Below are 12158 nucleotides of genomic sequence, written 5' to 3' on the forward strand. Positions count from 1 at the left end.
AAGGAACCAAGATCTTGTGGTGATACAAGTTGTGTGCAAGTTTGGTTAAAATCAAATCATAAATGAAGCTGCTAGTGTGCAGACAAGGTCAAAATAGCTAATTTTGGCCCTTTCAGGGGCCATAACTCTGGAACCCATAATGGAATCTGGCTAGTTCAAAGAAGGAACCGAGATCTTGTGGTGATACAAGTTGTGTGCAAATTTGGTTAAAATAAAATCATAAATGAAGCTGCTATTGTGCAGACAAGGTCAAAATAGCTAATTCTGGCCCTTTCAGGGCCCATAACTCTGGAACCCATAAAGGAATTTGGCCAGTTCAAAAAAGGAACCAAGATCTTATGGTGATACAAGTTGTGTGCAAGTTTGGTAAAAATCAAATCATAAATAAAGCTGCTATTGTGCAGACAAGGTCAAAATATCTAATTTTGGCCCTTTCAGGGGCCATAACTCTGGAACCCATAATGGGATCTGGCCAGTTCAAGAAAGGGACTAAGATCTTATGGTGATACAAGTTGTGTGCAAGTTTGGTTAAAATAAAATCATAAATGAAACCACTATCATGCAGACAAGAAATTGTTGACAGACGGACGGTCCACCACTTTCCATTAGTGGGCCAACAGCCAAACAGCCATTTTTTAAGGGGCCAACAAGGGTCAACAATGGCCCCCAATAATCTGCTGATCAACCAAAATGGCCCCTTAAGGGTCTCCCCCACTAGTTTCGGACACACTGTGTAATGGGCCATTTCTTGAAAACACAATTTTTACCTCCCCTGAGGCCCTGTGACTCATTTACAGCAAAAAACAAAGGGTCATGGCTCCTTGCTTATAAACGGCCCCATAGTCACCTCTGGGCTACTAACATGGCCTGTTATCCCAGTTTAGAGGCACGGACGGACGACGGACGAAGGGTGATCACAAAAGCTCACCTTGTCACTATGTGACAGGTGAGCTAAAAAAGAGCACATTTTGTTTTAATGTAAGGATAGTTTGACAAGAACAAAATAATTTCTTTATTCTACCATATACATTATATTACAGTTTATATTATACATTATAATAAAATAGTGCTTAAAAGAATAGCATTCATCTTATTTTTTCTATATCACTGGCAGAAGGTGTCAAACTGAATGGAAATACATGTATCTCAGGTGACTGTGTTTGCAGCAACTCGGCAGAGCCACGTTACCACCTACACAGTTACACTGAAGCCAGATATTTCAATACACACCTGCAACCAACATGACCAATGAAAGATTCTTATGATGTAACTGTAAACATATAAAATCTCAACCTCAATCTCTTATTATGCACAAACTTCATCTTTACCTGAGGGAACGTTATGCTTCGGCTTCCTTTTGTTCCTAGTACCTAAATAGAATAAAGAACTGAATACATATTGTCATGCAGCTAAATCATGCAAATGAAATATAGAATACACTGCTAACAAGGGCTGTCCGTAAGACAGCGCGCTCCACTATTCGCCGATTTGACAGTAAAATGAATATATGTCTCAATAAGAGACCTCTACCTTAAAAGGAAGATTAGATACACCAAGGGGCATAATTCTGTAAAGAACACAAATTAGAGTTATTGGGATTGTTACCACACATGCAGATGATGATGGTTAAGATATATTTTGAGTTTCAAGTCATTATCTTATATAGTACCAAAGTTATATCCAGATAACGAAGTTTGTTAAAAAATTCAAGTATGAAAGGGGCATAATTTGGTCAAAAATACAAATCAGAGTTATGGGGATTGTTACCACACATGCAGATGATGATGATAAAGATACATTTTAAGTTTCAAGTCTTTATCTTATATTGCATTAAAGTTATACCCAGAAAGCAAAGATTGCAAAAAAAATAAGTACAAAAGGGGCATAATTCTGTCAAAAATACAATTAGAGTTATTGGGTTTGTAACCACACATGCAGATGATGATTATAAAGAAATATTTTACAATTTCAAGTCATTATCTTTTACAGTACCAAAGATATGTCTATAAATGAAGCTTTCGAAAAAATTTAACATGAAAATAATTCCAAGTATAACAATTTTGTGACCTTGACCTTGGGTATAATGGGCCCAGCCCCTGACATACTTTGTTTGTATGCTGAACAATGTTTATGTGAACTTACAGTAAGATATAAGCAATAGTAACAAAGATATGACAGAAAAACAAAGGTTGCCGAAAAACTTTAACCTTAAAAATAACCTAAGTATAACACCTTGGTGACCTTGACCTTGGGTATAATGGGCTCAGCCCCTAAACATACTTTGTTTGTATACTGGACAATGTTTATGTGAAGTTACAGTAAGATATAAGCAATAGTAACAAAGATATGACAGAAAAACAAAGGTTGCCGAAAAACTTTAACCAAGAAGGGTCACGCCGACGCCGGGGCGAGTAGAATAGCCCCCCTATTCTCCGAATAGTGGAGCTAAAAACAGTTCATGCATGTAAAGAAAACAAGACATCATCTGAATTCTAAAGTTCTCTTGTTTCTAATGTGAATAATAGTTATACCAATGAAGATAGAGGTACAATAGTTCCATGCTGAGAGAAAAAATATACTTTTCGTAAACAGTCAGGGGTGTAACTGTTTTAAGTTATGTAACCTATTTCAGTTACTTTCTCAAGCATTTTATAACCTGTATTAGTTATAAAATATAGTTAACTCAGGTAAGTTATTCAAAAAAAGTCTTTTTGCTGTTCTCACAAAGTGACCTCTAAAGTGAAATTAATAGAAAACTGTGGTTAATCAAATTCTCTTTTAGTCTGATCATGACCTGATAAGCATATTAATGGGATATTAAGAGTTTTATAGCTTTAAAACCTTTGCGTAAAACTTTATCAGCCTTGCGTAAAAAAATTTACTGCATAGCTGGAAAGATAACAGTTCAAGGATTCAGGAAATAATTGCATTAGTCTCATTCAAAATGAGGAATTGGCACAGGAGGGCTTTGCAATATTTTATGATAACTGAAACAAGTTATGAAAGTATAAGCAATAATTCAAATGGGTTATAAACTGCAATAACTTGAAACAGTTACACCCCTGACTGGTAAAGATCAAAATATTAAAATTTATCTAAACAAGTAATGATATATTATAATAAAATGTATTTTACATGCATATGGATGATGGGTTTTAATGTCACTCCCACTCAATTTGTGGTCATTTTCACTTTCCAGCTTTTGATGGTGAAAGAAGATCCAAGGTGCTCTTCTGGTTTTTATTTCATAACAGGTTTGCATCCGGGTAAAACCACCAACCATCCAAATACCAGCTAGATGACTTCAACACATGAAAAAATCTGCAGCCAAAGCAAGATTCCGAACCCATCGTGGTAAAGGCCAAGTGATGCGAAGTCAGTGACCTTAATCATTTGCCCATAGCGACACCTTTTTGAATCACTAACAACATAAGAATCAATAAAATATTTTTTTCACAAAAAAAAAAAATAATACTAATAACTTACCTTTCCTTCCCCTTGGCTGGCTAATACCGTACCCATCACTGTCATCTGAGCTTGAGTTCCCATCGTAATTTCCTGACCCAATACTCAATCCGGACATACCTCTGTGTAGAGGTGATGACCCAACACTGCTTCCATCACTCCCTGCGTTTGATACCGCTTCTCGTAAATCTGCTATAATTTCCTTTGGCGTTCTCAATGTACTAATTCCATGCTTTTCAAGGATTTCTTTCACACCACGCTCAAGTATATCATGGCTTCTGCGACATGTTTTACCAAATCGACATCTGCCTAGAATGTAGTGCTTACAGATATGTAAATTTGGACAAAGTTTTCCTGACTCTGCATACCTGCATCCTCCCTCAACATTGTAGAATTTACATATTTTTGGCGCCGTCACAGATGTTCGACTTTCTGCCCGTCCAAAAAGTAATTTTAAATCCTCTACTGCAATACCGTCCAAAAAATTTTCTTTTAAAATCTGCATATTGTGGGAGATTGTCAGATCATGACCAAATGTACACTGGCCTCCAAACGGACACTTTCCAGATAATAAATAAAACTTGCATATATGCAAACCAGTGCAAAACGGAATAGTTCCAGGACAAGTTTTGTTTTTTGAACAATGAGTTTCGCATATCTCAACTTTAGTTACTTGTTTCACAAAAAGCTGTCCATCTTCAAAACATTCAAAATAGCCGGGATTTCTGACCACAACCTCCTCCAACTCGGCTAGTTCTATCCCTCTAAAGCGCTTACATAGTTCAACCAATGACAAAGGCTTGCGTTCCCTCGAAAGGACTATATTTACACTCTTTATAACATCCTTCTCGCGTTGAGATTTTGGGATAAATGCAGAGGCATACATTTTCAGGCATAATATGATACTGTCACTTTAATCCCGATTCCATCAGGCCTGAAAAGAGATTACAAAAATTATAACTCATGTTAACTGATGTCACTGCAGGCGATTTTAGAAAGATGTTTATAAATTTTCAAGTTAAATGGAATAATGAACATAATTATCTTGAACAAGTGACCGAGTATTGCAGTGCCAGTGGCAATACAGAAGTTCCCTTCAAGTGGAAAACTTTGTTAAACAGTGTTCATAGTTGTCAACAGTGATAGGACTAAAAACTATTTTTTAAGAAATTGCAGGATCCAGATTTTTGGACAGACAGAAGGATGGTATTCCTTTAGTCCCGTCTGTGGAAGCTTTTGCATAAATAAAATGAAAGTCACAGAACACACCCAAGAATTTAAATGACCTGCCTTCTGAAATTATATAAGTGCGAAATCTTCGAAAGGATGTTAGTGTTACATCACTGATGAAATTGATGTGTATATGTAAATGGTGTCAATGTAAAAATAGGCACCGGACGGCTAGAAAATCTTCAGGGGATTTTCTAGTCGTCCGGTAATCATGGTAATAGATTTCCTAATGAATAAGTAACGGTACCTTTTATTTCCTAAGATATCGATACATATCTGCAAACAAAATTGTGTGTCATTGACTCAATACATTCTAAAGATTACTTTTAATTATTCTTCTCAAATTGCATTATTCAGCAGATAAAATGAAAGTTTGCCGATATCAATAATGGCGAGACTGCCGTGACGTCACTTTGGCAGGCAAAACAATGTTTTTATGGGATCGGAATTTTAAATTTTAACAACTTTTTCACTGGATTTTCAAAATTAAAACAGTTTTGAAATACTTACCATGCTTACTGTTTTCATATTTTAGTATTCAAATATCTTTTTTAATGAATAACTCATTACTGTATTAATTTCTACTATTAAATGACATTTAATTTCAACAGCGGCAGTGTGATAAAACAGAAAAACAGTAGTTAAGCGTTCATAATTTATCCATTTTATTTCAAAATAATAGTCAAAATTAACTAATCATCATCAGAATTGCTTGTTTTTATCATGATTATAAGCTTTCCAAATGTACTTTGACATTTTATCATTTTACATAATTTTATAAAAGATATATCACAGAAAAGGCATTTCAGTGAATGGCAACTGTATAATTATTTAAGAGCATTTTACAAACATTAAAAAAATCAGCTTATCATAAAAGAAATCAGCAAATTAATTTTTTATCTGGTTGTTAAAGACACTTAAAAAAATTCTCTGAAAGATAATAGAAACAGCCACTATGATTATAACAGGCCAAGAAGTTTTATAAAAAATAATGTTTATATGTTGTCAGGTAACAGACACTGTTAATAAACACCACCAAAACCATAATCCACAAGCGAGTTGTTATTTCAATAAACACCATGAAAAACATGATCCAATTTCACATGTATGCAAATGAGCTATTTGATCTCTAATTAACATAAATGTGTCGTTTAACAACATCCGCTAATGCAGTGCATAACAGATAGCTTCATGGAACACAGTCATAATAGATCGCTTAATGGATCATATTTATAATAGATCGCTTAATGGATTGCATAATAAATCACATATTAGATTGCCCAAAACACTGGGTCTTTTTTTTTGTTTGGCGGCCGTTTTGAAGTGTTACAAAATCAATTATCCGGTATAAATTATAATTTGACAAAACTTTTTTTTTTTTTTAAATATATACCAAAGGGACTGCAGATAATAAATTCCACTAAATGCTCAAAGAATTTTGATCTGTTTTATTTAAAAAAAAACAACAACACATCACAACCCACACCGCTAGTTAATTTACTACTAGTCGCCGGGTTCAACCATTCTGCTTTCATCTCATAATCGATTGCTCCGGAAGTGATGTCATGCATACCTGATCAATTGTCCGAGGTTCTATGATGCCTGACTTCCTACGGATTTACGTACCCTACATAACAATTCAAATTATCAACTCTAGCTTAATTAGTAACTATAAATGCAAGATATAGAGACTGAAGAGGATGTCAACCAAATGTTTATAGTCTGTCCCACCTAATTTTGGACCTCCGATAATTTATTTATCCTGTAGGTAAAATTGTCAAAAATGGCATCGTTAATACCAGAAAGTTAATATCTCTAGGCACCTTTTTCATTTTTTTTTGAAAAAATGTAAAATGAAGCTAAAAATCAAGATTTTATGTTTTTCCCCATAGACTTGCGTTGTAAAATGACGTGACGTCCATTCCAAGATGGCGGCGTCCATACAAATGTCATATGGTGGTTTGCTCACAGTTGGCGACGTCTGATATATTTGATATTTATTGTTGAATAACAGACATGGAAAACAAACTTTTTTCCAAAACTCTTAGGATTTACTTGTAAGGAAGGTGCTGAATTAACATTTTACTTCAAATTAAGCAGTTATTTTCGTTTCAGGTATTCAGCTTTTTTCTGAAAATGTGTTGTCTCAAGTCAAGTGCGTATCATTGTTTCAGCCATAGATATTATAATAGAGGTGGGGACAGCAGAGGTGCGCACAACCCATTTAACTCATTTTCATTATGGGTTACTGTTGTTTACAATCTTATCAAAGGTTCGGATGATAACAGTCTGTTAAAAGGTTGTTTTTAGCATGAATACATAGTTACGTCTCACTATTTTTAGTGACCGTTCGATCTAGGATAAACATATTAATGATTTAAAAAGTACATATTTTAATTTGAGACAACGGCCTATATAAGGGACTACGTTAAACAAATTAATAACTGCCTTTATTCTTTATAATAGCATAATATCTATTTTATCAATTCCATCCTCGCGTCTTTATTTCTCATGCTCGGCCGTTGTAAAGTGGGGCATGTTAAAACATGTTTGTGCTATTGATAGGCATGGTAGATCTATAGACGAAATAAAAATATGACATTTTGAAGGGGTATTTTGCTCTTCAGCCAGATAAATGAAGCATGTTCAAGCGCGTTAGTTACTTTCATTTTTGATGGTATGAAAAACATGTGTTTTTTCTCACCAAAAAGTATGTATACGAAACATTAATTTTGCTTCTATTACAAACGGGGGCAGTACACAGCTATATTGAAAATTCCACCACAAACGCGTTGAATGCAAAAAAATAAAACAGTGTTTCTGTTAAAAAATGATTTGTAGCAATTCAAACTTTTTGTAGAAATTCAGTCGAAAATTTCGTAGTTGCAGGAACTTTGCCATACTATGTATAATTAGCTTATTAAATACATCCATACCCATTTCATTACAAAACTATACTCTGGCAAAAATGACTGTACGTAACCAATTGCCACAACTTGCAACTATTGCAAAATATACACAGAATATCACTGCGGTCATGTGTATGCAGTGATATAGTCACATGCCAAATGGATTTTCATTGTATACATGTATATCATACGGAATCTGATGAAACTTCAGAATTTAGGTTGACCAAATGCTTTTAACAGCGATACATTTGTTGGTTTTCGTGTTGTTGCTTTTACGCTTGGTTTTACATCACACCGACACAGTTTAGGTCACATTGGCGACTTTACAGTTTTTGATGGTGGAATAAGACCCTAGGGCATTATTTCATCACGGACGAGAACCTAAGCGGATCTACAGACTTTCTGAATGCCAGATGGATGGCTTCCTAACATGAAAGAATTTCACACACTAAGGGATGTTTTGAGCCACCGGCATTTAGGAGAAGGGGTTGGAAGTAAGCAGCCTCAACCACATGGCCGAGAAGCCCACTTAACGGCGGCCAATTGTCACTAACACGTGAAATTTCCCGAAAATCTCCAAACTGGAGAATATTTGGCAATGGCGACCAGAAATAAACAACAGCGAATTCCTATAGAGAAACTGAAATTTAGTCGCACGGGAAAACCAGACGATTGTTGCAAAAATCCTTGAAATTCTTGAGGGCGACTTTTTTTTCAATCACAAAAACATGTCTTATGTTCTTTGATCCCGTTTCATTTCTTCATATATTGGCCCGAAGTTGAGGTCCAAAATTAGGTGGGACAGACTATAGAGTGGTGGAACCTATGCTCGCGGTATTCCTATGCTCGCGGTATTTCCATAAATACGCTCTCTGCAGAAGCACTGATAAAAATATTTCATCATGCTATGTTCAACACCGACCAGTGGTGAAATGCCTTTACAACAAACGTAGCGATAGCCGCGCGTGCCGCTCACGTGACGTATACAGCAGCCGATATATTTTACGCAATCTGTATCCGTCGCACAAATCTTACACAAATATGTCAAAATCACGCAACTACAATTAGTTTTTAAGAAATCATGCATTAAATTCAGATATAAGATACATTTAAGAGCAAGATGTGATGAATGTGACGCCTGGCTACACTACGAGTGCCTTTCGAAACATGAAAAAATCGGTGTTGACCTTAGTATTTTGACAAAGTCCAAATGGCTCTTTCTGAGATGTAGGGAGGAGTTAATTTCCAACACACAAAAGAAGTGTAGAAAACATTAGTGAGTTAATCACTGTCGTTGTCTGAATCTTTAATACTTGAACATTCTGTTTTTAAATAACATTATCATACGTTTTTAAGCTTTGTTCTAATAGTGATTCCATTTCTGTAAGGGAAATATACACATAGAGGCACATACTAAATTTTATCCTCATTTCTTTTGTGTTTCACATAATAAATGAGTAATGTTCCAGTGTACGAAATTTAGATTTGAATCCACTAGCCCGTTCGGGCTACCAGACTGGAAATTTTCCAAGCCCGACACCAATTTCACTAGCCCGAACTTTAATATACCTTAAAATACATAATTTTTGCACCATATAACATTTTTTTACAGACATCTCTATGCATGTTTGAAGTAATAAAAAAGACATACAGTACATGTTTGCCATGTTTTTGAAAAAAATTTAACTCTAAATACTCCAGTCCAGATCAGCATCGTCAGAGTCCAAAAGCATCGGACATGACACTCCTTGCCAAAACAAAATCTAAACTGTTACCCCGATTTTTTAGGATCCGCACTCACCAATTACTGCAACTCGGACTGTTGACAATTTGCAAGATGTAATAACGAGTGCTGAATACACATTTACACACACGCTGATAGCATAATTTAAGCTCCGCCTACTGCAGGTACTTGTGAGATTTTCGCGAGAAGTATGAAAGCTAATGAAATAATCCGTTACGCTAGAGGTGATTGTATTCAGCCAATTAGCGCTGCGGTTACGTCTTTGACACTGTGTTTGATTGTCAACACATGAGAGAGCAAAACCAACAATAATCCCATAAGTGTTTCTCAGTCTGGATGCAGTACTCGTTTAATTAGCATGATTTTTTTAAACAAATTAGGAAAATTCAGTAGCCTGGTCGGGCTTGTACCTGCGGAAAATCGGTAGCCCGAGCTGAAATTTGGTAGCCACGGGCTGTCGGACTACCGCGAATTTCGAACACTGATGTTCTAAATATTATATTCGCATATGCTTGTTTGTTCATTTTTAGCCTGCTGATTTTTTTTCCGCCTTAATTTAATCGATATAACATACCGCCAGCATAGGTTCCCTTCAGGGCGAATTTTCACCTTTTCACGTATGCCGTGTCGATAGCTCACGAGACGACTAAGTCACGTAATGACGCACATCAACAATATGTTTCCATAAAAGGAGGATAACTTTACGTTTTTTCATAGGCAAATCGAAATAATAATTTTTTCTTGCTTCTTAAAAAGATTATATATGTACAAAATACCGCGAGCATAGGTTCCACCACTCTAGTGATTAAAGTGTCACTAATTTCACATCCCTTCACAAAGACGTTCAAAATTACCTTTGTAAATATCACAATCGAAACCGAAAGTAGAAATTTTCATCTGCCTTTCCGATTTTGTCACAATTTCCATGTGTGTACGCCGAAACATTTTCTGCAAACTAAGTTTACTTAATTTATCGCTTCACGTCTTCTATGACATCATACATTACTCTTGTGTCAGAGTCTTAGAAAAACAAATAAATTATGTCTAAATATTCAAATGACTTTTTATCTTGGCTAGAACCTGTGCTTTGTACCGTTCACTTTGGGCCTAACACCTGTACCATTACGTATTGTACCGTACAGTCCGGGATCATTACAGAACACGAGCCCCCTACACCCAAAGAGTCACCACGACGTTCTGATAAAACTGATATAAATACAGCTATTTTACAAGATGGCATGTGAACAATTTACGCTCTCCTTGAACTAATGTCTTTTCACAACTTCATCTGCAAACTTACTCAGTCATTCTCTCAGTCATTCTCTTTTCAGTATAGTATTATAAACATAGAATAATAACTATCTTACACTGTAGAAACAAAGTGTGGTCTAAACTCACCTTAATACATCAAGTTCTGTGCAAACTAGGTTATAGTCTACTCGTGTATTCCGAATAAGTCTAAAGTGCGGATCCCTCTAAACGTTTTACAGCTGATAGCAACAATTACTTCAGCAATATTTAGAATTTTTGGCTACTTAGATTGTGATTTTTATGATTGTTGTTACGCCTAATGATTAGATAACAAAGTTCATGGTTGCAAGTTTAACCTTCCATTACTCTGGTATAGATACAAAACATGACGTTAGTAACATCGTTTAGAAACGACGTCATCTGTTATAAAAAACAACAACAACAAAAATAAAACGTCTATAAATATCATTTTTCTCCCTTGTTTTAAAGAATAAAAGATTATACTAAGAAAATAAATATTAAAACATAAAATTTGAAACTGTTTTAGTTTACAGGAATGATTATCATAATATAAAAAAAAAAACTTGAAGTACCTCATCTGTTAAAGTGACTTCTTTTATGCTTTCCAAGACCACTTCATACTCATTGCTATCAATTTTACTGCCGCCTCAGTGCCATAAGTTTCGGTATCCGGAAGAAGGTATCGTGATAAGTAATCAAATGGATCTGCTGCAATTTGCCTGGCTCATATACAAGCTAATAGTCTACAGCTTAGCTGCATTTCCATCATCAATTTCTCAATCCTTGGAGATGGTCTGGTACAGGATTTGTTGAACATTGTAATAAGAGGCTTATATGAAGTTGTTAGCATCTATGTATATCAGATTCATGCTGAATCTTGATTTGACCCATTTCACAGCAAGTGCGTCTTTCTCGGTTTGACTAATCTCTTCTCAGCACTTGCCATATATCTGCTAATGCACTGTACTGGCTACAGTCTTTGGCATGTTTTCTGAAACAAGCCAGCTGACAATCCCACGTGAAAACTTGCTTCTGTTCGAACGATGGTTGATTTTCTAGGATTGAAGAACACCACCGTCGCCCCACTTGTGATGCTATCTTTCAATAGAAGATACATTTTGTCCTGTTAGTCTTCTTAGTGATGACGTCAAAACAGAATTTCGTGTAATGAACTGAGAGAGGTATCCTATCATGTCCAGGAAGCTTCTAACCTCGTCCCTAGACTACGGTGGTTTACATTCTTTCACTGCTTTGACCTTATCTACTGTTGGTTTGAGTCCTTCAATAGTGAACCTGTATCCATAAAACTCTAGTTCTTTCACTCCAAACTGGCATTTTTCTTTACTGAGTACGAGCAATTTGGAATGTCTCCGAAAATTCTGAACATGGCTTCATCAAATAAGTCCTGAGATGTTTTTGCTCAAATATAAGCCTTTTTGGTCTCGTGTTTCACCATGGTGTGCTAAAATGGGCAACAGCCCTCGAGTCAGGATGGAATACTAATTGATGATATCCTTGCCTGAAATCCATGTTAGAAA

General features: G+C 35.7%; 1 protein-coding gene across 3 annotated transcripts in view; it reads right to left on the reverse strand.

The window, feature by feature from the left end:
- LOC123527834 (protein mono-ADP-ribosyltransferase PARP12-like) overlaps window positions 1-11347 on the reverse strand; it is a 50166-nt gene extending 38819 nt beyond the window's left edge. The window contains exons 1-3 of one of the 3 annotated variants that reach the window (XM_045307522.2): window positions 10747-11347; window positions 3487-4399; window positions 1329-1370 (exon numbers count right to left, since the gene is read on the reverse strand). In XM_045307522.2, the coding sequence (XP_045163457.2) occupies window positions 1329-1370; window positions 3487-4351 (907 nt within the window). In that variant the 5' untranslated portion in view covers window positions 4352-4399; window positions 10747-11347. Of the gene's footprint in view, window positions 1-1328; window positions 1371-3486; window positions 4400-10202; window positions 10428-10746 lie in introns of those variants that run through there. The other 2 variants (XM_045307523.2, XM_045307526.2) reach the window with 2 other exon arrangements.
- Window positions 11348-12158: the final 811 nt, after the last annotated feature.

Source organism: Mercenaria mercenaria, chromosome 14, assembly GCF_021730395.1.
Source record: "Mercenaria mercenaria strain notata chromosome 14, MADL_Memer_1, whole genome shotgun sequence".
In the NCBI taxonomy this organism is placed as follows: domain Eukaryota; kingdom Metazoa; phylum Mollusca; class Bivalvia; order Venerida; family Veneridae; genus Mercenaria; species Mercenaria mercenaria.